This window comes from Archocentrus centrarchus, chromosome 8 (assembly GCF_007364275.1).
Source record: "Archocentrus centrarchus isolate MPI-CPG fArcCen1 chromosome 8, fArcCen1, whole genome shotgun sequence".
Classification (NCBI taxonomy): Eukaryota; Metazoa; Chordata; class Actinopteri; order Cichliformes; family Cichlidae; genus Archocentrus; species Archocentrus centrarchus.
In genome coordinates, this window is record NC_044353.1 from 11,598,522 (window position 1) to 11,624,981 (window position 26,460).

The 26,460-nt window shown below is 40.9% G+C and overlaps 3 protein-coding genes across 5 annotated transcripts; 1 reads left to right on the plus strand and 2 right to left on the minus strand.

Annotated features, from left to right (window-relative positions):
- Positions 1-1,054: 1,054 nt before the first annotated feature.
- On the minus strand, positions 1,055-12,418 carry syngr3a (synaptogyrin 3a). Its single transcript, XM_030736056.1, has 4 exons — positions 12,267-12,418; positions 9,949-10,183; positions 8,111-8,256; positions 1,055-5,448 (listed from the first exon to the last, which is right to left on the minus strand). Exons 1-4 carry the CDS (start codon positions 12,366-12,368, stop codon positions 5,236-5,238), a joined length of 696 nt encoding a protein of 231 aa, XP_030591916.1. The 5' UTR covers positions 12,369-12,418; the 3' UTR covers positions 1,055-5,235.
- A 3,662-nt stretch (positions 12,419-16,080) lies between these two features.
- Positions 16,081-17,207, minus strand: gfer (growth factor, augmenter of liver regeneration (ERV1 homolog, S. cerevisiae)). The gene is made up of 3 exons (XM_030736058.1): positions 16,968-17,207; positions 16,548-16,759; positions 16,081-16,352 (listed from the first exon to the last, which is right to left on the minus strand). The coding sequence occupies exons 1-3, from the start codon at positions 17,172-17,174 to the stop codon at positions 16,190-16,192; spliced, it is 582 nt and encodes a 193-aa protein (XP_030591918.1). The 5' UTR covers positions 17,175-17,207; the 3' UTR covers positions 16,081-16,189.
- Positions 17,198-24,471, plus strand: drg2 (developmentally regulated GTP binding protein 2). 3 transcript variants are annotated; one of them, XM_030736049.1, is made up of 14 exons: positions 17,198-17,338; positions 17,700-17,790; positions 18,465-18,625; positions 19,871-19,960; positions 20,044-20,104; positions 20,221-20,311; positions 20,418-20,490; positions 21,494-21,584; positions 21,708-21,805; positions 22,289-22,365; positions 23,219-23,307; positions 23,417-23,475; positions 23,742-23,795; positions 24,103-24,471. In XM_030736049.1, the coding sequence occupies exons 2-14, from the start codon at positions 17,727-17,729 to the stop codon at positions 24,187-24,189; spliced, it is 1,095 nt and encodes a 364-aa protein (XP_030591909.1). In that variant the 5' UTR covers positions 17,198-17,338; positions 17,700-17,726; the 3' UTR covers positions 24,190-24,471. The 3 variants fall into 3 exon arrangements, with proteins under 3 accessions (XP_030591909.1, XP_030591908.1, XP_030591907.1); XM_030736048.1 differs by having other exon boundaries at positions 17,264-17,400; XM_030736047.1 differs by having other exon boundaries at positions 17,333-17,453.
- The last annotated feature ends 1,989 nt before the right edge of the window (positions 24,472-26,460 follow it).

A 26,460-nucleotide genomic window follows, 5' to 3' on the forward strand; every position in this document is an offset into this window, starting at 1 on the left:
TTCTTCCTTCTTTTGGAACCAACGATATTGTAGAGCCAACTCTACCTCGGTGCCTTTAGAGAACCAGCCCATATTTTGACAGGTTTAAGAATTATTATGTAGAAGAAACTGATGGCAGACCGAAAGTGTGGGCTGCATCTGCTGATCATTAGAGACTTTCTTATGATACTGATTACTGCTTTGGTCCAGTGGGGAAACTTCTGTCTTTAGGTGCTTAGGGCTTCACTACATTCTGCTAAGTGAGGTCTGTTTCATCATCTGTGTCACTATTTAAAAAAAAAAAAAAAAAACATCTTTTAAAAGGGGATACAAGCACCAAACTGTGCAAGTTTGTCCCTCTGGAACCATTAATTAAAAAAAAAAAAATCCCATTAGCCAATTGAATTTTCAAAAATGTTCAATTCGGCCATCATTTCCATCTACAAAGCAGCTGTTTCACTGCAGAATTTCAACTACCAGATTAATTCCAGATGTATTACTGTTGACTTATAGGCTTTTGACTATAAATTAAATTTAGAAGTTTAAAAACTTCTTCAGAATTTCTGTTTCAAGAAAAATTAAATAATTGCAATGGCACATGTTGCTTCAGTGGTCCGCTGACAGTTACAGCTGAGCATTCATCCGGTGACAATTTATTTTCATGCAATTCATTCAATTTCATGTATTTGCTGCTCCTTTGCCCTCCGTCCTACGTTAGCCCACTCTGTCCTTTTTTAACTCATGTTTTTTACTGTCTCATCTGCAGCCACTTTAGAATCACCTGTTCACCTGACATGCAGGTTTTTGGAGAGGTGACAGATGCATCACTGCACTGTCCAGCTATTATACCGGCTAACTCGTTTAAATCAAACTAAACAATCAAGTTAGTATTTTCTCCTCTTCCAGTTTAGTCCACTGTAAATGGACTGTAATTTATATTGCACTTTTCTAATGCTCACACACACTTGCAAACCCAAAGGGATGTAGCAGGAGATATTAGGAGTCAGTATCTTGTGCAAGAAAAAACAAAAAAATGTCAAATTAAAATTTTAAATAAATCACAGGTGCTCACACATTAAACCCAGAAACAGAAACGTGGTTTCTTTTTTATTGGAGCGACGGTCAGACTGCAGTCCAGAGACATTCAGGTAATAGACAGTGATACACATCTCTGTACACAGCGTTTTTACACTGAAGAGGTCAAACACCTTCAGAAAAGGAAGAAGCAACTCAGAAGAAATGTTAAAGGGGTGGCACGCCATAAAATTCAATATTCACTTGTTTGTTGGTTGACATAGATTCAATTCGCATCTATGGGAGGAAGATGTTCTTACATCCATGCAATGTATTGAACTACATAACATAGCCTTTTTATGACCTCAGCCTAACAAATTAATGGTATAATCGCATAAAATGACTGATTTTAGCCCCTTTAAGAGTGATCAAAGTATTTCCAACAGAGTGCATTCTAGTTATAAATAATCATTACTGACATATTTTTTTAAAAATTTCTGCAATAGTGGACACATCAGACCCTGGACAGCATCACACAAAAGTTCCATTTACTTCAATAACATACGGAATTTTACAATCAATCAAAACCACGGTAGTGTACGTGGGCCAGAGCACAAAACACGGAGAATGCTTGTATTATTATTATAATCTACCACAGTGACTAAAGAAGAGACCGAAGCACTGAGAACATCAACACAACCCGACCTGACAGCAACCCAAACTACCCAATCACACCCCAGCAGCACCTCACCCCTCAACCACAGTTACCTGCTGCCATCCCAGTTACACTGAAGACTTAAAGGACTACACCAGTGCTTTCTGATACATTTTAACTGACTGCTTTCAAAATAATGCCATAAATGAAGACTGAACATGAACTTTGTCCATGTAAATATTTAGCTGCTTAAATCTGATTTCTCAGATTGGCAATGGCAGTCTCCGCCAGCAACAAAGCTGTGTTCAAATATGTTAAATGTCTTCTCTACAAAAATGGTGACTGCAAAGAGTACCAAAAACCTTAGTTATACTTAAATAGTGTGTCAAATTTTATTTATTGGCAGGTTCTGATTATGTATTTGTGAGCTGGCCTACTTCACACTTCACACACAAACCTGGACTCTGCAAGACCATATTCAAATCATATTAAAATAGGAATCTGTGAACAAACTGTATACAATTAACACCCAGTGGGCAAAAAAAAATGGACAGAACACAAAATGTAGTCCTTTAACTCTTACAGATTAAAATGGTACCCCACTCATCCAATATTCTAGTAGTAGTAGTCCAGCAGCCATTGGTGTTGCATCCCGTCCCAAAATAAAATCCTGAAAGACGGAATTGCTGCTTTATCTCTTACATTTAACTAAATGCTTAAATAAGCACTTGCTGACAGACTGTGTGGTGAATAAAAGGTTTAAAAGAAATGATCGCAGGTAAATACGTGTTATTTTCTGTATTTTATATATCACTACCTTCAAAGTTTTGTCATTCATTTGAGTGCTGGAACCCAGGACACACAGAAATTGTATGAAGGGCTTTATTGCACAGTAAGAGCTTTTTATAACTACATAACTGACTACACTAGTTAATATTTTCAGTCTGTTGGCATTTCTGTAGCCCCAGGCCCTGAAGTCTGGATTTGGATTTTTAATATTATTCTAAGTTTGTGGCTGCAGAAAAATCTCATGCACGAGTACAACAAAGGAATCAAAAAGATGATTTAAGGTACGGAGACATTTGCGATTACAAATGCAAGAAGGAGTCCTGTCAGTCCTGCACCGATGCCTGCCAGTCTTTTTAAAATATCAGAGTCAGAATGATGCAGCATTTAATGCACGATGAACTCTTTTCTTTTCTAACTACGATGATCGCTTTGGTTGTCCTGCTGCAGCAGAGGTAACCGTTTACACAGAAGAGCAAGAAAGGCTTTCAGCAGGTCATTGTTGCTTCTACTCGAATTTTTGGAATTGGCGCTGTTAATTTACTTTGCATTTTGTATATCTTGACAGGGATACTGATAATACGCTGAGCTTAAAATAATATTTTTATTGAGGAGATTCTTAAATACTGTAGTAGACTTGTGATTTCCTCCTCTTTGACAAATGCATGTTAGAAAAATAACTTTAATGCAGCACAGAACCCAACTAACTTCACACACACACACACACACACACACACACACACACACACACACACACACACACACACACACACACACACACACACACACACACGCACACAGAGCTTTAAACACAAATGCAAAGACTTTTACGTCCCTCATGCATGCTGATGTATGTGCACCTGTACACCTTGTTGCACGTGGACACACTCACACGATCGCACACACCGACACTACAGATTCACTGATGGAGAGTGTACGTAAAGCACAGCACAGATACCGATACACACCGACATGGTTGGCATGGGTACTATCTACATCAGGGCCCTTGGTGACCCACATCCAAACCACCCTGTCATCATGGCAACTAAATATGCGCACGCACGCACGCACACACCCACACCCACACCTCAACCCCACCCCTCTTTCCTTAATAGCAGGATTGCAGGATCAATGAATTAGCCAGCTAGCGATCCTTAAACCCCACAACTCAACTTTTTATTTTGCCTGAGACTGAATCCTCCAGCAATCCCTCACCCCCCCCCCACAGCTCATCTGTGCCCCCCACCCTACCAACCAAGATTCTATTAACAACATAGTAGTAACGTGGTAATCAAAAGACGGCAATAAGAACACAGGGCAGTTTGGCAGCTTCTAAAACGTAAACATAAACAGACCTAATTTACCCGGAACAGCCCCCACTCTCCCCATTTTGTACACACAGCAGTCAGCATAGGACACTGTCTCAAAAAACACACTGAATACTGGAACTGCAGATTGATTGTGAAACAAAGGCCCCCAAACTCAAAGTCCTGATCAGTTTGTGTGTCTCTCTCTTGCCATTTTGTGTCTTTTTTTTTTTTTTTTACAGTCATGTGAGTGACTTTCCAGCATTAATAATCACTTCCAGCACAAGAGCCCATTAGGACCATTTAATAATCCATTCATGTCAGGTACAGAGACATACCAGATTGAACAGTGATTCAATGAGGATAAAGGTTTCCCCACTGAATTTTAAGTGTAATCAAAATGACCCCAAATCACACCGGCTCATTCAGGGTTGCACTGTATTATTATATTTTGCACTGCGACCCTCTTTTCCTTTAAAATGTGCAATAGACTTCATTAAGGAAGTCTTAAACATGTCTAAAAGGACGATATAAAAGCTTTTTAAACTACTCTTAAATTACATTTAAATTAGCTCAACTTCCATGGAAGAGAGATTCCTTCTCTGGAGCTGTTTGATCATCTGATATAACTTCCATTTCCTGCAAACGTCACCAGGGCGGTCAGATCATTGAACCTTATCAGTACAATTAAAAGAATTGCATGTAATTTGAGACAGCGTCTGAAATTGACCTAACTAGCTTACCTGCAGTTCTGCATCTACCTACCTACATAAGAATGTGAAATATTGCACTTGGTCACAAAACATTGTTGTTGTTTTCTCTTTTTTTTTTTTCCTCTCTCTTTACAGCATGTGAAAAACTACTAAATTAAGTCACTGTCTGAAACACACAGTACAGTATGGCACTTAGTTGATGTCTAAGTTTGGAAACATGCAGATTTAATGCAGATGGTGACCTGTAACTGCAGCAGGGAATACACGAGGAAAGACCAGACTCTAGCTAATAAAAAAAAAAATTCCCTGCAGTGTTTGACATGAAAGGGGATATGGAATAAATAAAAAAGAATAAAACAAGGGTGCGTTATGTATGTACCTATTTTTAGGTATCTAATACTGCTTTGTTGTGATGGAGTCACTGACTTGATCATTTCATCTCTCTATTTTTTTTTTTTTTTTGTCAAAATTGTGTTTGAAGTCAGCAACGTGGCCTCCTGCTCTACATTTCCTCCACTTGTTTTTCTTTTGCTTTATCAGCTCTCGTACCTGTACTGTGGATTTGTTCCACATACAAACGTACAAAAGTGCAGATAAAGCTGGAATGTTCAGGAAGGAGAGGTACCAAGAGGAAGAAATGAGGAATCAGAGGCCGTTATTCAACACTTACTGAAAACTCAGCCCAGATCAACATAAACAACTGCACGTGTAACATCAAGCAGTTTCCTTGTATCTGCATCCCTCTCCCCATCTTCTTGTTCCACCATCAGGTCTATCTTTTTTAGTAAATGGGAACCTGGTATGTGGGTGCTGCATTGTTTTCGGTGAATGGTGGGCTCTGGTAGGTCTCTGTGGTCTCAGTGGTGCCGCCACCTCCTGGAGAGTTGGAGGGGTATGGCTGGGTGGGTGCACCGCCGTCCATGTGCTCAGTGGTGAACAGGGTCATGTCTGTGCCAAGCAGATACTTCTGGACCGCGCGCACTGTTAGACCAGCCTGGAGGGCGGGGAAAGGGGGACAGAGAGGGTGCAAAGTTGAGTGCACTATTCAGTGTAAGCTATTCCTAATCACAAAAGCTCATTTCAAACACATATTAACCACAAAACACATTTAAAAGTAGGATTTTTTTTCATTTATTTTATGTAAGGTAGTAGTCTAAGCTGACATAAAGTCAGAAAGAAGGGGGGAAATATCGTGGCTGAGTTTACAGGTAACAAAACAGTCCGTCATGTTAACCAGGGAAACCTCAAGAAGAAGCCAAGAGTGAGTCTCCTAAAATCAGACATATCTACAGTTAGATTTAAACAAAAAACACCGCAGTATGTGCTAATCACAGAAGTGATTCAGCAGATTTTGGTAAACTGTGATCCAGGGAAGTGATGTCCTCCCTGTTTTTGGTATTTATGCTACTAACCAGCTGCTGGAGTTTCATATTTACTGTTTAGTCATGAAATCAGCCTTCTCATCTACAAAATACGAGGAATTCCAAATGAAGCTGGTTGCGAACATTTAGACAAGGATGATGTTTCTGAACTTCTGTAGACGGCAAAGTTCAGATGCTTCATGACCACTCTCTTACCTTAAATTTAGTCAGAAATGGATTTCTGTATATAGGTCAGGTCATGATGGATGATCAAACAGGCCGGCTGGGAACAAGCATCAGGAGTGGCTGGGTGCTAATCCTGAGCTTCTGTTTGAAGTGACTGTTATTAACTTTTCTCTTTGTAAAGTCAAAGAGCTCAATCAGAAGTAATAATGTCTGTGCACCTGATCCCACTTTGATGAAGTTTAATAGAGTTAGTTAGAGTACTCTGTTTCTGCAGGATAAGCCAACTCAGATACTTCTGTCAGGAGAATTCTGACAACGACAGATTTTATTTTATTTTATTTTTTGTTGTTGTTGCACAATCAGCTATATGATCAAGCATTCATTCCACATACACAATTCCACATCTGCCAGTAGATGTAAACAATAGCCTGGAATTACAGAGAAAAGGTTAAGGGAACGCTAACCTATGAAAATGTGTTTTCAGCAGATGTTTGAAGCAAATCACAGACTCAGCCCACCTGCTCGGCCGAGGAAGGCTGTTCCAAAGTCTGGGCGCCATCACCTCAAAAGCACAATCGCCTCCGGATTTAAAATTAGAGTGTGAAACAGTTAGGAGACCCTGGTTAGAGGATCGTAGAGGCCGGCTGCAGTGATAAGGTCTCAATAGGTCTGATATACAAAGAAGAGCCTGTCCATGTAGAGCTTCATATGTTAATCGTTCTGAATTTCACTGGAAACCAATGAAGGGATGCAAGAACAGGTGTGATATGAGAACACAGGCTAGTTTTTGTTAGCAGCCTTGCTCCTGCGTTCTGCACCAACTGGAGACGTGCTGCGGAGGACTGAGATAAGCACGTAAAAAGTGAATTACAATAATCAAGGTGGGAGAAAATCAAATTGTGTACTAAAAATTCCAGCTGACTGAATTACAATAAGGGGTTGATTTTTGCTACAAGTAAACTAGACTGGATGAGCTTTGAGATGTGAGATTCAAAATTCATATGTTGGTCAGCTGGTCAAGGTGGCACCAAGGTTCTTAGCAGATGATTTAATGCTTGGGTGAAAATCCTTTGCAGTCAAAGACTGCCTGAAGTCCAGAACCTATGATGTTACCAAATGCTCTGCCACCCTCACCTGCTGCTTGTTTGTGGGTCTCTCTGCATTCAGTTTTCTCTTAAATTACTGAAAACCACGCTAAACATGCTCTGTTAGGTTGAGATCAGGTGACTGCCTTGGCCATTGAAGAATATCTAATTGAGAAATTCAAGGCAAAGGGTTGTTTTTGCAGCTTGCTTCGGTCGTTGTGTATTTGCACTGTGAATTAATCAGTTTTGCAGCATTTGGCTGAATGTGAGCAGAGAGTACAGCCCTGTACGCTTCACAGTTCATCCTGCTGCTTCTATCAGCAGTCATATCATCAGTAAACATTAGTGACCTGGTTCTAATGCAGCCATACATGCCATAACACTATCGCCACTATTTTTGACAGATGATGTGGTTTTCTTTGGATCATGGGCTGTTTCTCTTCTTCTCCATACTTCTCTCTTACCATCATTCTAGTACACGTTCATCTTGGTTTCAACTGTCCAGAGATTTCTGTTACTGTCCAAAAATTTATGGATCTAGCTGTATGTGCCCAGAAACATCGGCAGTGAGTGGATTATCTTGCTGATAACCTAACTGTACAGTATACCAAAAACAAACACTGAGACATTATAGAAAATGAAGACTTGAGATAACACCCAGTGCAGCGTGTGCTTTAAATACTCTGATGTCCAGATTTAAGTTTAGGCTGTATGTGAACAGCTGCAGCCTGGCTACTCCCTTAGTAGATCTGTGAAAATGGTTCTAGGGAATTTGCAGGACTTCCTCAGGCTCAATAAAGAGATTCTGATCACACAGCAATGTAATTTAAATGCCCAACAACATAATAGTTTTGCTTTGTGAAAATGTAGACAGATTTCTTTTGATGGTTTCCAATCATTCTTTGTAAAGTGCCTCATAGTATTTTGTATTTAGTCTTTAGAGAGCAGTGTTAGAAAGAAGTTGGCCAGCCTTAGCTCTTGGGATTAAAGATGCTTTTGTTGTTAGGTGGTAGGAGAGGCTTACCCAGGTTATAATGGAGAAGAAGGAGAAGGCGATTGCTGCCCGAGCGGCATCTGCTCCTTGGTTAAGTGGCAGCTCCTCAGCTCTGGTCCGAGACCACTGATTAGCAAGGAAGCAGAAACTTACAAAGTATAGAAAGGTCCAGAAACCTGCCAGAAACCAGCAGAACAATAATAGTTAATTCAAAGTTAGCTTTTCTCATAGAGGAAAGAACACCTGTATGCGCTGATTTCTCAGATCTTTGCATTGGGAGCACTTCTTTGTTCCTTTTAGTAATATGAAATGCTCTCATTTCTCTAATACTTAATGCCAGTTGACAGGTTTCATTTCTTTAGATGTCATTTAAAATAAAGAAGCAAGCCGGGATCGGTAGCACTTTTGGTATTTTGGGGAACCCCAGCCTTTTGAATCCTGACTCCAGGCTTTATTGACTCACTTTTGTACCTTCACATCATAAGTAAAACCTCTCTTTGTTTTGATTCTCACTGATTACTGTTTTCTTTTTAGGCGTGCAGTGGTTACCCTGTAATTTGTCAAAGTGCAGCTCTGATTTAAGCCAGAAGATCAATGTTATTATTACATATAGAATTTGTTTTATATACTCACTGGCCACCTGATTAGGTATACCTTACTAGTACCAGGTTGGACCCCTTTTTTGTCTGCAGAACTTCCTTAATTCTTCACGGCATAGATTTAACAAGGTGTTAGAAACATTCCTCAGAGATTTTGGTCCATATTTACATGACAGAATCACACAGCTGCTGCAGATTGGTCAGCTGCACATCCATGATGTGAATCTCCCATCATGAATATCCCAGAGGTGGCCTACTGGATTGAGATCTGGTGACTGTGGAAGCCACTTGAGTGCTGTGAAGTCATTGTTGTGTTCAAGAAACCAGTCTGAGATGATTTGAGGTTTGTGACATGGTGTGCTATCCTGTTGGAAGCAGCCATCAGAAGGTGGGTACACTGACCCTACCATCTGAATGTCACAGCAGAAATCAGGACTCATGAGAACAAATAATGTTTTTTTCCAATCTTCTGCTGTCCAGTATAGGTGACCACATGCAAACTGTAGCCTCAGTTTCCTTTTCTTAGCTGACAGGAGTGTCAACCAGTGTGGTCTTGTGCTGCTGTAGCCACTCTGCTTCCAGGTTTGACGTGTTGCATGTTCAGAGATGCTCTTCTGCATATCTTGGTTGTAACAAGTTACTATTGTCTTCATATCAGGTCAAAGCAGTGTGGCCATTCTCCTCTGACCTCTGACAGCATCAAGGCATTTTTTTCCCAGAGAACTGCCGCTCACTGGATATTTTCTCTTTTACAGATCACTCTCTACAAACTCTAGAGATGGTTCAGCAGATCAGCATATATATTATTTCATTTTTCTTTCATATAACATTTAGATCAGAAATGCTCTCACTTGACACACTGTACGATTTAGCACTCATAACAGCAAATGATGGGAATTCTGGCCTTCATTAGGGGGATTTCTGGCCCTTTACAAACTCCAGGGATTCTTAGCAAGAGGCCCCACACCCAGTTAGGATGGGCAAATCTTTTAATATGTTGCTTTTAGTTGGAAATCAATTATTTTTTTCCAGTAATATCCACTGCACAATTCCTTTATGTCATCATGCATATACACAAGTGATGTATTTTATCTGTTTTATTCTTTCATAAAGCATTTCATAAAAAAAAAAAAAAGAACAAACTCACAAAGTAAGACCTTTAAAAATGAATCACTTCCTGTAGCTGGCATGACTCAGAACCACTGGGACAGTCTGCTCTATGCTCTATGCTGTACCTGCGAACATGACTTCACATATCTGCTCCCTCACCTGAGAAGCCGATCTCAAGCATCACAGCCTTCTTCCTGTCTTTAACAGAGCTGATGGATGAGAACTTGTAGTCGAGCAGGAAGAAGAAGGAGCACGCCAGCAGCCCCACCAGGCCCACAAACACACCGTAGTTACACGCGTCTGTGTTTTTATTGAAGACACAGTGGAGGCGCTCACTGCCTATGTTGACATAACCCTCATTCACGATGGAGGCAAAGACCACCAGGGAAAATATCTGTGGTTGGAAGAGAAAGGAGAGGGTGGAGTGAGAGTAAGAACAAAGTGAGCGACAGGAAGGAAGGGCTAAATTAAAGGAAACAAAAACAAGATTACCATTTAAAGCGATACTGATTTCTCTTTCCGTCTTTCCAGCAAACAAACACAGCAGCAGACTCACTGGAAAAGGGATTGTGGCAGCACTACTCAAAAGCATCACTTCGAGCGTGCTCAAACCAAAGGCATTAACCTAATTTCCTCTCTTTCACTCTGACTGGCTGAAGAGGTGGATGCTCCACTTGCCCTCAAGAATCGCACAGTCCTGAGGCAGTTTCTGTGTAGCTATATGTGCAAGCAAACTGAAAAAACACGTGTGACAGAAGTCTCTGTTACTACTGTGATAAACTTTTTCTCTTTCCCTCCTCCAACTTTAATCTCTTTAGTTCATTTTCAGCCTTTCTTCTTCCCTCTGCTGATCAGCTGACTAACACTCAATAGCAGAATAGGGCCATGTGATACACACACACACACACACACACACACATGCACATACAGAGTAAAATGAACTCATACTGGGGGTCTTGTGGGTCATATGACAGAGGTGGAAGGACACCCAATGGGATAATGCCACATTTTAAACTAATCACATGTGTGGATTTAATCTGAGCAAATACACACTCGGGTGCTTTTAATGAATCAGCATGATAAAAAAAAAAAAAGCAGCTTATATACCAAAGTACATCATCTCCAAAAATGTCATTTTAGGGTTCACTTCTCCTCTATCTGCCTGCTTTAAACTTTGATTTGCTTCTTCCTTAATTACAAAAAGTCTGCGACGGGACTTCTAATAGAGGAACAATTTTATGTCAGTCAAAAATGTGAGACTGTGGATTCCCACGACAGACAAGAGTTCATTTCGCCTTCTTCCTGAAATTGATTCCTGGTGTACTGTCTTCTGTAAACTGCCACTGCAGTGGTGGAAAGTACCTAAGTGCTTGTATTTATTCCCCCCCCCCCCCCCCCCCCCCCCCCCCTCATTTATGCTGCTTCGCACAGGCCTGGAAGCAGCGAACTACATTACCGTATATCAAGTAGATTTTGAAAGGTTCCTTATTGAGTGGCTACAACAGTAAAGTGGGGCAGATTTTTCTGAATAATGAATTTGCACCGCATATCTTGATATGATGTGGCAAAGATCTGCATTCAGTCAAATATTTTTAAAAATCCGCAACCACGTGATGCTGCTGCTGCTGCTGCTGCTGATGACATTACTTGCATACAATTCACTGGTTTCCCTTTGAGGTCCTTGCACTTGAGAGGAAGACCTTCTCCGTGTCACCCAGAGGTGATGCGCTTAGTCTACATGAAACGTCAGGGCACGAAGCTTCTCGTGGCCCTCCGTGCGTAATGATGATCGCGGACCAATCACAGGTGGGGTGACGAACGGCGACGACGGTGTAGGGTAAATCAGCAAAATCGGTAGCTGAAATTGTGACTTACAGTGTAATCGACCGTGAAATGTCTGGCAAATGATAAATAAGATGTGGTGCGTGAATGGGCCCGTAAATAAACACCATAATGACAGAAATGAGAATGCTGATGAATGCATATGGATGTGTCTTTCTTATTTTCAGCACAATCCAGTGTGCTGCTCATCTCGGGCTGTGCTGTGTTTATTAAACGCGGGCAGACGGCATGTAGAGATGAGAATGGCTGAGGAGAGGTCTAAAAAAAAAAACATCTGAAAAAAAAAAACATCTGTAATGAAATCACTTACATGGTCATGATGTCAGATAAGCACCAGGCCTTGGTTACACCCTGTACGATGCATTTCTGTAAATTACCCCCAGTATTAACATTAATATCATGTCTCCCTTCACGCAACCTTCTTATCAGCTTTCTTTGGATTTCTAGAGTCTGTATTTACAGGGAAAACACGTCACTGGTTTCGCGCAGCAACAACAGAGAGGACCCCCCCCGCACGCGCGCGCACACACACACACACACACACACACACACACACACACACACACACACACACACACACACACACACACACACACACACACACAAACAGCAGTACCGTGAAAACCCGCTCTCACCCAGGACAGCACTCTGAGGATGGTCTGCGGCTGCTTGGCGAAGGTAATCGGGTCGACTGTGGACCCGGTCCGGCCCGCTCCGAACGATCCCACTCCGTCCATCTTCTGTCTCTCTGTGTGTGCGCTCCTCGCGGCTCCACGCTCCCGGCTCCACGGCAGGATGGTTGCGCTGCTGCTCGCTGCTGTAGGGACGGGTCCTGCGCGTTCCCAAAGACGCGCGGGCACGAAGAACGTGCAGAGCCAAGAACGTGCCCACGCTACAGACGAGCAGGAGAGGGCATTTACGACAGAGCCCGCTTTAATATTGTTATAGTGAAATAAAATAGGATAATGAAATAAAACTGTAAGACGATAACACGTGAGAGTGGGAATAACATAACGTAGGCCACTTGGACTGATGCTGTTGGTTCAAAATATTATAATATAATCAAATAGCCTTTATTTTTTTGGAGTTAAAGGGTTATTACATCAAGTTAGTGGAATTAATAATGGTAAAAATAGAGTACGGGATACCCTGACTGTGGGGTATCCTACATTGTCACGCTCTTCCCAAATATTTGTGCAAACTTCAGGTGAACAAAGAAAGATTAAATGGAAAGAAAAAAAAACGCTCTTAAACCCAATCTAGAATAAGGTTATTGAAGAATATTATTGTCTGTATAGCCCTTGCTGTTTCACAGTTTGGGAAACTCCAATCTTCAAATGCACCTGCACTTTGCTTTCGGGGTTTTTTTTTTCTCCCCCTGTACGAATACAGGATCCATAAGTCTATAAAGATAAGCAAATATATGTTTTTAGGCCACAGAAATAAAACTGATGTGTGATAGGCTGGTGTGATAGCGGAGGACGCCAGGGATAGGGTGAGATGCAGGGAGGTGATCCGCTGTGGCGACCCCTAAAGGGAGCAGCCGAAAGAAGAAGGAGAAATAACAGATGCGTGAATAAAAAGTGGTATTTATTGTAGAGAAGCAGCATGTCAAAATATACACAGTGAAGAAACTTTAAATAGATTTTAATTTACACAAACCAAGTCTCAATAGCAGCTGAGGACTTTAGAAAGTTCACTTGGAAAAATCAGCTTTGAAGCTGACACACACACACCAAAGTACCAACTACAATAATAAAGGTATCGAAACAGTGAGTGGAAACAGTGTATAATAAAGTAAATGTGCCCAAATAAATGGACCTAAGCTATTTTAAGCAGATAGACTGGACAACAAAAGGATTATTTTGAACTGTTTTTTTGTAAACGTCCCCTAAATTTCTAAAACCAGCACACATCCTTTAGTTTAACTATTCCAGGAGTTTCATATACTGTAGTTAGACTCTAGCTAGGCTATAAAGTATACAGAGGGCGAAATTGTGTGTGCCTCAGTCACAAACACTGTGCGGTTATGAAATATGAAATAAGGAAAAGTCTCATGATGGTTCAGCTCTGCTAAATACCACAGAAAGTTCAGTCACAAGTGTCTTATCATGGGATACTTTCTCATTCATGAAGCCTCTATGATGACTGCTTTGTTGAATATTAAACTGCATCAGCATAAAAAAAATCAACATTATCGGTCTTATTAAAAATGCCAGTGCAGGATTGTAAGGTGTTCCTGGTAAATGTACACGAACTGCATTGTGAATATTGAGAAATATCATGTATTACAAAGTAAGTTAAAATTCTACTTGTCGTAAGGTTATTTATTGGAGGAAGAGGTTGAGTCTTTACACCATACCATCAACACACACCCACACACACACACACACACACACACACACACACACACACACACACACACACACACACACACACACACACACACACACAGAGAAGTTGGCACAAATAGAAAAAAACTTTTATTTTATCATGAAAACCGCAAAATGAATATGAGATCTGGAGAGCAAGAATGTATGTGTTTGTGTCCTGTACTAGCTTTTTAAATGACAATTTCAAAATGAGAGTCTTCATGCATATTTTTGAGTTTTACATTCTGAAAATACAAATTTAATAATTTTCATATATTAATATTCCCTGTGATCCTGAAAAGGATAAGTGGAAGAAAGTGGATGGATGGATATTAATATATTTAAATAATCTTATATATTATTGCATTTGGGTTTTTTTCTCAACATTAAACAATGAAGGGGAAAAGGACAAATGTCTATTATATGTTACCACAGCCTACAGTGCTGCATTGTAAGTGTTGTATTGAAAAAAATGCAGTTGACATTATATAAGTAGACATTTGTCTTAGAAATTATACTTGTATTGGACATATTTGTCACAAATTTACAGTACTTTGCAAAAGTCTCAAAGCACCCCTCGTTTCTTTATCTTTTGTTGGAAAATGGGAAATAGGTGCAGTGATTTATTGAAACCTGCATACAGACATGGAAATACAGTATACAGCAAAAGACAGAGTTTGTACATTTCTAATGAATTCTAATTAAAGTCAATATTCGGTATGGGGACCTTTATTCTTCAGCATAGCCTGAACTTTCTGAGGCAGCTTTCTTGTCATTTCTTTAAGCAGTCTTCAGGAATAGTTCTCCAGGCTTCTTGAAGGACATTCAAAGCTCTTCTTTGGTTTTTCTGCCTTTTGTTCTGTTCTCTGTCAGGATGATCCCACACTGCTTCAATGATGTTGAGGTCTGTGCTCTGGGGAGGTCAATCCATGACTGATAATGTTCCATTGTGTGTTTCTATCCAGGTATGTTTTTTACTGCATTGGCAGTGTGTTTGGGATCATTGTCTTGCTGAAAAATGGTATAGCATGGTGGATCAAAATCTGACTGTACTTCTCTGCATTCATAATTCCATACAACACAAGTGGCTGAAATGCAGCACCAAACCATGACGGAGCCTCCACCATGTTTTACAGATGACTGCAAACACTCAGTGTTGTATCTCAGCTGCTGCTTCTTGACAGCCACCCTTCCACTGAGAACGTTCCTGATGAGGCTTCAGTGAACAGTAGATGGATCAGCTGAAGGGCCAGGACACAAGGACACGAGGATATGCCAAGTTTTCAGACAATAGTTCTTCGGGAATCACATTCTTGGTGTAATAATTTTATGTCTGTAAAACTGTGTTTGGCATGGTCAAAGGTATGGACATAAGGTTTTCAAAAACCACTGCATACAAGTTGAGGTGGCCCCCTGGTGGCCACCTCAAAAAAATCCAACATGGCCACCATCAGAAAAAGAAAATGGCATATCTCAGCTCCTGTTACCAGTAGAACCTTATATGATACCACTCTTCCTAGTTTTTTGGTACAAGAAATCAATTCCTGAGGTCATTACTAAGTGGTTTTGAAAACCTTATGTCCATAACTTTGTCACAAATTCACAAAGTGCACAATTCTGGTAGGAACTGTGCACTTTGTGAATTTGGTTTTTCTGATTTCCCTCCCCGCTGTTCAGAATGCCTGGAGAACTACTGCTCAAGACCTCTTAAAAAAGATTACAAGTCTGGCTCCTTGGAAGCAAATAAAGAAATAAGGGGGTGACTTAAGACTTTTGCATAGTTCTGAAGATTGGCGATAACTGACCAAGATGCATCATTTTTTTGTAAAATCCATTATTAATTAACTTACTGTTCTAATGGACAAGTGAGAGTCATACCTCGAAAGGCACTGACAACAAGGAGAAAATCAGAAATCAGAAGCTTGACTTTGGCATTTCATGGATTTTCTCTCTATAACGTCGCAGACGACTGCTGTACTTTGCTGCTTTACAAATAAAATTGAAGTGGAATGCTCTGAACTCAAGAAACACAGAGGAAAACTATTATTTAATATTTAATTTTATTAGTAGATTAATTACACTAAATTAAAACAAAACAAGAAAAACACAATATGAGCTCGGTTTTATGGTGTTTTGCACCAACGACAGGACTTTCCAAACTGTCACATCTCTCTCAGCACAATCACTCAATCACAGGAGCCATCTTTCCATCCATCTTTCCACCTTTCATCCACACGGGAACAGTCAAACTCAGGCTTTCCCAACCTGATGTTGATGTCATTGTGAAGACGACAGAACCACTGCGAGAGAGCGTGGCTGCTGCTAGTGTCTGGCTGATTGGTTTTCAATCTGTGGAGAGGAAATGTGGTTTGGTGATTACTGCATTTCATCTTGAAGCATCTTAAAGTGTGGTGACGGTAAATAAAGGAGTAAAACACGCTAAATCACTTCTAAGACCCTTTACGCATGAAGATGTGTGCAAGTTAAGGCTGTGCAAGAACTGATATTTGACTGTCAGCCTCTAGTGGCGTCCTGTGGTCCGACCTGTCCCTGAGGTCTTGTGCACATTCATCACAGGGGAAGAACTTGGAGAAAAGGCTGATGAACTGTCCCATCTCTTGCTGCTGGGTGGCAGATGGATGATCCGGGTAATACGCCGCCATAGTGTGCAAAAAGGACCAAGTGTTTCGCCCCAGCTCGTCCCTGTCCAGCGGACACTGGGGATCTAGTGGCTCTGATTCTGCAGCTTTTGTCTCCTGTAGGATCAAAACAGAGTCACCTGATAAATTCAACATTTATGTTGCTTTGTTATTACAAACGCATCATAGATATCGTCCCACTTTTCTTGCTCTCATCACAACTATATTTTAAAGCAGTGAGTCACTGGGTTAAGACATAATAAACTTTTTACACTGTCAAAGCAATTTCTAAATTCTCCAGCCAGCTCTGACTCCATCGTGTCACCTGTGCAGCAGCTGTCGCCTGCGTCTTCTGCATTTTCACCCACGATTTAAAGTCCGTACAAGCCCTGCATGGCTTCTTTTTCACATCACCGGTCTGCTCCTGCTGTTTACCGGAGCTGTCCTCCAGTGGTCTGCCGGCTACTGGAAAGGGGAATCCTTCAAATGCAGAGGGCGGCTGTGATCTTGTCGGTCCTGTGGGCGCAGCCATGTTTGCTTTGCGTATGTTAATACCTCTAACTGAACTGCGGTCAGGAGCGTACACCTGCGTCTGAGAGGACGCGTTTTTGCTCTTTAATATTTCCTATCGTGCGGACAGTGTCACGGTCACAAGCTGCACACTTCCAGGCTGATGTAACAACATCGACACGTGAGGTGAAAGTTCCCCGAGTTTTCTTGTTTCTCCCGGACGTTTCAGTGGAACGGACCGTGTTCCGGTTGGTGATGTCGTTTAACTGTGCATGCTGCTGAGTGTGTCCTCTGCTAAAGTGTAATTTTCCACAGTATTTCAATAATTTACGTTGTTGACATTACGTGTGCTACATTCGGGTGTTCACATGCTTTGATCCGCCCTCATTCGTTGCTTTTGATGCGGTTTCTCAACTGTTAACTATCACTAGTTGCCTCGTTAGCCGGGCGGCTAACAAAGCTAACAACTCTGGAGTGACACGTTTCTGTTTTTATTTGCTTTTTTCTTTCTTTTTCTTTCCTTTTTTAAAAATTTTGGACGGTGTAGCTGTTAGTCCCTCTGTGAACTGCAGCCATGGGCATCCTGGAGAAAATCGCGGAAATCGAGAAAGAAATTTCTCGAACACAAAAAAACAAAGGTAAGAGGAGAAGTCGCAGAGCTAACTGTTAGCCCCTCAGTGGACCAACTTGTACACACCTGTGTGTGTTTGTCAGCTGTGATTGTTGTATTACACCTCAAGAAAAAACAATATTTAGTCTTTTTTTTTAATATTTTATTTATTTATGCATTTGTTAAGTAGAATAAAAAACTTTATTGTTGTGGTATTACAATTTAATATGAAATATAATGTTAACAATATCCCCATTATTGTGAGTCGGACCCATACTTTTCTTCTTCTTTCCGCCACAGCGGATCATCTGCCTCCATCTCACTCTATCCCTAGCATCCTTCTCTGTCACACCAACCTTCTGCAGGTCCTCCTTCACTACATCCACTTACCTCCTTTGACGTCTTACTCTGTTCAGCGTCCTCTGCCCAGTATATCTACTATCCCTCCTCTGCACATGTCTATGCCTTGCCTCTCTAACTTTGTCTCCAACCTGCTCAAGCTGTTCCTCTGATGTACTAATTTCTAATCTTGTCCATCCTGGTTACTCCCAATGAAAATCTAAACATCTTCTGCTCTGCCAGCATTTCCAAACCATACTTCATAGCAAACATGGACCATGCTTTTTAATATACTTAAATCTGAAAAGTCACGACCCTTCACCTAATGATATTTTTTTCTCTTTCCCTTACTCTTTCCTCCAGCCACTGAGTACCATCTGGGTTTGCTCAAGGCCAAGCTAGCCAAATACAGATCTCAACTTCTGGAGCCCTCCAAGTCAGCGGGGGCCAAAGGCGAGGGGTTCGATGTCATGAAATCAGGAGATGCTCGTGTTGCTCTTATTGGTTTCCCTTCTGTGGGTAAGGTATGTCAACATGGTGGACGATAGGTTGTGTTTCCTGATCTGGATATAGAAGTCGAAAAAATTTATGGTTTCTTCTTTACCTAATAATGTCTCAGTTTTTACATGATCCTAGCACTTTGCAGCAGCGCCTCTTCTCACCTTCTGAAAGGCTTATTTTTAGCCCCTGTCTCTTTAAGGACCCCATCGGAAAAGTCTGGTCTGCTCTGATTCGTCAACTGGTATGACAAAAGTGAGGCCAGAAATGGAATTTAGTTACAAAACATAACTCTTAATTATTGTTTGAAGTGATTCTGAAGGTGAGTTTGTTTATCATTTTTATGGACAGAATGATGCAGTTGTTTTGTCTTCATTGAGCAACGATGTCCAGGTTGCACTGGGGCTGGTTTGCAGCCAAGTGTGAAGTGATGGAAATATGAATTAGCATCTCCAAGTCTGAGGCAGTGGTTCTAATCCAGAAAAAGGTGGAGTGCCCACTCCAGGTCCGGTCCGGCACAACTCGCCCCGGACCTGGAGTGGACCTGGTGCCCACTCCAGGTCCGGGGCGAGTTGTGCCCCAATTTGAGTATCTCAGGGTCTTGTTCGCAAGTGACGGAATAGTGAAGCAAGAGAGTGACAGACTGATTAGTGCGGCATCAGTATCGGTAGTCTGTTGTGGTGAAGAGAGAGCTGAGCATGAAAGCAAAGCTCTCGATTTTCCAGTCAGTCTATGTTCTTACCCTCAGCTATGGCCATAAGCCCTGGGTGGTGACTGAAAGAACAAGGTTGTGGATACAAACATTGGAAATGAGCTTCTTTTGAAGGGTGGCTGAACTCTCCCTTAGGGTGAAGAGTTCGGTCATTCAGGGGAGACTCAGAGTGGAGCTGCTAACAAATGTTAGCTAAATTTGTTGGATTTCCTGCTAACAGTATAGTTTGGCATGCTTTGGTAGCTGAAGCGTCTGTAGCAAGTAAATAAAAATAACAGTCTGGGGCAGCTGCTCGTTCTTTGAAGGTGTGTTATGCTAGCTGCTTGGTGGGCATTATGCAGATGTGTTACATGGTGATGTAGATGAGTAATGGAAGAAAACTCTGGAGTAGAAAGTCGGCATTCCACGGAGTTCTAGTCATTGATTTCTGTGAGAGAGAATAACTCCCTTTGGCTTTTTAACAGTGCAAACAGTTTACCTTCTACAAAAGTCTGCATATCGTATTAAAATATTGACTTTGACTAACATTGACTCTTTAATTCTCCGTTGTGTCCTGCAGTCCACCTTCCTTAGCTTGATGACATCAACAGAAAGTGAAGCTGCTTCCTATGAGTTCACGACCCTCACCTGCATACCTGGTGTCATAGAGGTATACACATCTACATTAAAAACATTTGTTCACAGGTGCTGTTTTAAACGCTGTGTCCTTAACGCTGTTAATTTGTTGCTCAGTATAAAGGGGCCAACATCCAGCTGCTAGATCTGCCGGGAATCATTGAGGGTGCTGCTCAAGGTACGCTTTGGTTTCATGTTTTTATATTTGCTCATCCTTTTACAAAAACATAAATAAAAGACCTTTATTTCTAGTGGCTGTGTTAAACTGACCTTTAACCTTTATACCTCTTATAGGCAAGGGTAGAGGTCGGCAGGTCATCGCTGTTGCCAGGACAGCAGATGTTGTCATCATGATGTTGGATGCCACGAAAGGAGATGTTCAGAGGTTTGTGATGCAAACTAGAGGGAGTCTCGGGGATGTACAAATGTTTATTCATGATTTTTACCCATACGTGCCTGTCTTTATTTTTTTATTTATTTATTTTTTTTAGGGCACTTCTAGAAAAAGAGTTGGAGTCAGTGGGCATCAGACTCAACAGGATAAAACCAAATATTTATTTCAAGGTACACTTTGCATACTTCTGTTTTTTTTTTTTGTTTTTTTTTTAATTCTCACATTTGGAATAACTCGTGTGAAGAACATCAGCTAACAGACATGCTGCTTTTTGTTCTCAAGGTCTAAATATTGATCTGATGGTGGCAATAGCTATTCAGGCTACCAGATTACCAGTTACCACAGCTAATGACTACTCATGGTGGTGTACATTAATGATCTTGAGATGAAGAGGAAATGTCAGACATCCTGGACAGTAGAGCCTATCCCAGCTGACAGGGCGAGAGGCAGGGTACACCCTGGACAGGTCGCCAGCCTGTCGCAGGGCCAACACAGAGAGTCAACTAGTCACACTCATTTTAGAATCACCAGTGACCCTAACCCCAGTAACTGCATGTCTTTGGACTGTGGGAGGAAACCGGAGTACCCGGAGAAAAACCCACACAAACATGAGGAGAACATACAAACTCCACACAGAAATACCCTGGCCAAGGTGAAATCAAACCTAGGACCTTCTTGCTGTGAGGCAACAGTGCTAACCACCATGCCATCTCGCTGCCCAACTATAATCTAATTATTATTATTTCAGCTTCTCCCTTTAGGGGGTCGCAGTGCATCACCTGCCTCCATTTCACCCTATCCCTGGCATCCTCCTCCTCTGTCACATCAACCCTCTGCATGTCCTACTTCATAAGATCACTTACTTCCTCTGGGGCTTCCTCTTTATCTCCTGCCTGGCAGCTCCATATTCAGGATCCTTTGCCCAGCATATCCGCCATTCCTCCTCTGCACATGTCTGAATAACTATAATAATAACATTCTATACCCACAGTGATTGCATGTGTTCTTGCATGTGTTACACAGATATCGTGATATGCCATAAATGATTGTCTTGCAGTGTTTTGACCACTTGATCTACCACTGGTGTTTTTTAAAAAAAATGCAAAGCAAATATTAATTTCAGTGGATGGATGGATGTTCTTTTTTTTTTTTTTTCTTACTCTTTCCCTGCAGCCCAAGAAGGGTGGAGGCCTCTCCTTCAACTCCACAGTTCCTCTCACTCAGTGCTCAGAGAAGCTCGTTCAGCTCATTCTTCATGAATACAGTATCCTTGACCCGGTCAGCGCACAGGATAAAATACAGTTTAATGGATTGTGCCTAGTTGGCATTTCTATGGACTGATTAGGCCACAGAGGTCTCTGGTTATTTCTTTCATTCTGCTCCTCAGAAATCTTTAATGCAGAAGTTCTCTTCAGGGAGGACTGCACACCAGACGAGTTCATAGACGTCATTGTTGGGAACAGAGTTTACATGCCTTGCCTATATGTAAGTCAGTGAAAGCCTTATACTTATTTAGAAGCTTCCTTATCATTTTGGGAAGCCTGTTGTTTGATTTGAGATGATTTGCTGTTGTTGACTCATAACAAATCCTGTACACCGGGCTTGCCCAAACTTGGCTTGCGGGCCGCTTCCGGCCCTGCTCCTACTTTCGGCCCGCAAATTGATGTCAAATATAACATACAATCTGGCCCTTTAAGTTACTTATTGACATTTTGCCTTCCCCTCCAATTAAGAGCATTAAATGTCAAAAAAGTAACTTAAAGGGCCAAATTATGTTATTTTTTACATCAATTCGCGGGCCGAAAGTAGGAGCAGGGCCGGGAGTTTGGGCACCCCTGCTGTACACTTTAATGAAGAGGAATAATTGAAGGAATTGGAGATGTTGGGGAACTATCTTTAACTTTGACATTTCTTTATATTGCATACATTTATTGAGGAACGCCCCCACCCCCGTGTTTGTGTTCATAGGTGTACAATAAAGTGGATCAAATCTCCATTGAGGAAGTAGACCGCCTGGCACGCAGACCTCACAGTGTTGTAATCAGGTCAGATATCTTTGCAAAGGTTCACACTATAACATAACACCATAATGAATGCCTGTTAACTAATTGGCTCCTGAGTAGGGGCGGGTGATATAGCCTCAAAACTATGTCACAATGTTTTAAGAAAATTTGCAATATTTCTGATGATATAGAAAATAAAAATACTGAACGTTTTAGCGATGCTTGCAGGCAGCAGCCTTTAGAAGAGTCACATTTGGGTTACACGTTACCATCTGCTAGCATTCACAGCCTGGTTTGTACTCTACAGTGTGTTTTTGCCCCAAGTGGTGAAACAAGTTTGTTGTTTCCACCTTCAGCAGGAACAGTTTGCTTGGATATTTTGCAAAGTTCTGTGCTTTGTTGGAGGTTGTTGAAGTAGCTCCATTTTAGGTACTAAGCTGTTACTGAAGGCTGACACAAGGTTCTCAGATGCGCCTGAGCTTGTTGCGTGCACGAGGGGGGAAACGCATGGCGTTGCTATAGCAATGATATCGTGATATGACATTTTAATCTCATGTAAAAATTTGCCTCCAGTATTACTGCAGAAATAATGTGGCACAGCTCTACTCCAGAGTCTCTTTAATCACCTTGAAAATACAAGAAGCACACACATCAAACCTGCCAGCTTAAGTAAAACAAAGTAACATATATATAATGTGGTTGCAGGAGCACAGAGGGAATTCTTTTATTTTCCCTCTTTGGTCACACTTTCAGCTTAATAACATAATAATAACAGTTCTTTATCAGCAGATTTCACTTCAGACATCTTCAAATGAGAGCAGTCACTTTACTCCTTTTCTGTTTGTATGAAGGAGCTAAAGGTGTCCTCATTTTTCTCCCCACATGTGTGTTTCAGTTGTGGGATGAAGCTGAATCTCGATTACCTTCTGGAAAGGTTGTGGGAATATCTGGCTCTGATCTGCATTTATACTAAGAAAAGAGGAGGTATCCATATGTGCACACTTTTATTTGGCTCTTATTCATTCTTGTGTCTTATGACCATGAATCCTAGATCTAAATTAATTTCATACCCATTTCTGCTTTCCTCTGTTAGAGCGCCCAGACTTTAATGATGCCATCATCATGAGAAGAGGAGCAAGTGTAGAGCATGTGGTAAGGAAAGCACATGTTAAATTCAGATATATATTTTTTACAGTGTTTTACACCCAGTCCAAATTTATTCATAAAGCTCATTTAAAGCAACAAAAGTTGACCAAAGTGCTGGACACAAAACACAGGATAACACAGTAAAATAAGAAATACACACATGCACACATCAATAAATCTATCCAAGAAATCATAAAAACACAAAATATTATACAATAAAATAGAAGCACACTTTGTGTATGCACACAGTCTGATTTTTCTTTTTCTTGCAGTGTCATCGTATCCACAGAACTTTAGCCAGCCAGTTCAAATATGCCCTGGTTTGGGTAAGTTCAAGTTTTCAGGGTCAGTGATCTTCAGAGACACATTTTCTGCTTGTCCTGTAAACTCTTTGAATTAACTGTAAAGTTGCCCTAGAGTTTGCTGAGGTCCTGGTCACGGGGCATTAAAAAAATACAGTCACTATCTTTCTACTGTAGATGTAAGGCAAAATTCTTCCATTTGATACATAATCTGATGTGTTGAGTGGAGGTAAATAATCTTAAAATGTGTCCAGTTTGTGAATTCTTTACACTTGAACACAAAGCTTTGGACTGAAGGGGTTCTAAACTGTGTTGTCTATCGTTCTTTCAGGGAACCAGTACCAAGTACAGCCCTCAGAGAGTTGGCCTAACGCACGTCATGGAGCATGAGGACGTCATCCAAATTGTTAAGAAGTAAAACAAACTTCTGTTTGGGACAGAGGAGCGACTCGCTAAGAGAGGAGAAAATACAAAAATAAACTGTACAGTAGAAATACTGCAAATTTAAGAAAGGGGAAAAAAAAACCCTCCATCCTTATTTTGTATATGAAATTTAACAGAAACAGTGAATCGAAGAGACAGATCTTACAAGAATTTGGATGAGAACAGAAACTGGTGTATTTTACCTTTTGATTAAGATAAAGATACAAGATGCATTGATTCAGAGATACTGTGGATGGAATAAAGCCCATAAAACATTTACAGAGTCCTGTTAATGCATTTATTTGTTATCTCACTTGGATTAGATGGAGTCATATGCAAACCATGTTTTGTTTTGGGGTATTTTTTAGCCTTTTATTATTTAGTGATCTGCCTTTTGTGCTATTTCTTGCACACCCCCCCCCAACTTTATTTATTAGATTTTGAGCAAATTGTACAGCCATATGACTCTCGTTACATTGTATGAGAACAAACAAACACTTTTGGTTTTATTGTCTACCTTTAAATGTGGTAATTGATAGCAAAAGCTGTCAATATTAGGTCAGTTCATGACTGATAGAACAACTTGACTTTTTCACTAACTAGTTAGAATATTGAGCTCCATTTGAAAGGCTGCTGGGGTCAGGGAGTCAGCTGTCTGTCTGGTGACAGTTTCAGCACTGCGGGTGACTCTACATCACACATTTTATATACTCAATAAAAATAGTAGCAGCAGTAATATTTTCACTTAATTTGCTGACGTGATTATTAAATGCCCCCTCTTCTCAAAAAATGTATTTGCTCTTTTATTTTTGGGGATGTCAAATTTTTTCTGTGCAGGAAGTTTTAGCCAGGCTCCAGCGAATTCATGGAAAACTCAACTAGCTAAGTAATTTTCCTGGATGAAAATGGGCCTTTAGAGGGTGAGTATGCTCCTAAGCATGACTACTCCACATATAGTTAAAGCAAAGAGTCTGGGTTACCTGACTTAACAAAGGTGTGTGCATTTCCTGCTATTATTGCCCACTAGATATTTAAAAAAAAAAAAAAAAAAAAAAAGTTTTAGGTTTAAGTAATGTAACCCTCTTTTTAATCACAGGCCTGTGATCTTCCTTTGGTGAAAAACCAAACCCTCTTGAGTGGCTGCATTATTTTCTATATTCAGGAAAAACCCTGCATCCCATACCTGCATTAGATGTTTCAGGTTTCATCTAGGACTATGGCTCTGCTCCTACATAGGCTTTTATATACTGTAGCTAGGTCCATAGGTTTTTGACTGTGAGGTATACCACCTCTGTGTTATTTAAAGGTTGTGTGAAAATACAGTTTAGTGCAGGATAAACAGGTTAGTTTGCTGTACTGTATATACAGTAAAGCTCTGTGTTGGACTGGTGCCGTGTCTGTGTCCAGGGTCAGAGTTTGGTTACATCAAGTGTAGCAGAGATGAGTTTGAATTAATGCTGATGGTGCTTAGATTCATTCATTGAATTCAACCTTTATACAAACAGTACTGTCAGTGTAGGGGACGGAAATCAGCCAAGATAGCTTGTGAAATATCGGGTTACATCTTGTTGAATTCTCTTCATCTACAAAAAGCAGTAAAGTAAAGAGTATTTTTTTAACACAAGTATCTGTACTTTGGCTAGCAGCAGTAAAAACAGCAGCGCTCACGAACAGAAAAGTTCAGGATATCCGCAGCAGCTCACCTCCGTGTCACTGTCATTGGACAGAAGTGAGCTTCTCTGACTCATCGACTCATGTTACATTGGACTCCTTTCACAAAGTTTTACAGCCTCCTCAGTGTAAATAGACATGGACACCTGGCTGAAGTAAACAGTGGACTGACAGCCTACACTCACTACAGATGAACGGCAGCCAGAGTTGTTTGTCCTGCAGCAGCCACTGTAGCTAGGACTATGCCCTTTCCTTGATCGGGGAAAGAAAACAGAATTCAGTTGACTGCAATCTACTGACATCTAGTTGTATATCTTTAAGGTCAAAGGTGAGAACAGATGGTCTTTCTCCCTTTAGCATGTGTCAAATTGCATTTGCATTGAAGCAGCCATATGCAACCCCATGTTGAAGTGGTAAAAAAAAAACAAAACAGCCCCATGTTAATGAGAATTCTACAAAAGTTTAACTGGCAGTACTAATGACCATCACAAAAGGCCAGCTGTGACTTTAGGACTCTGCTATTTCAGCAGTCCTTCAGGTTTTCATCCTGCACACGCCTCGATGTCTCACGGTAGTTGAGGAGGATGTCCCCTCT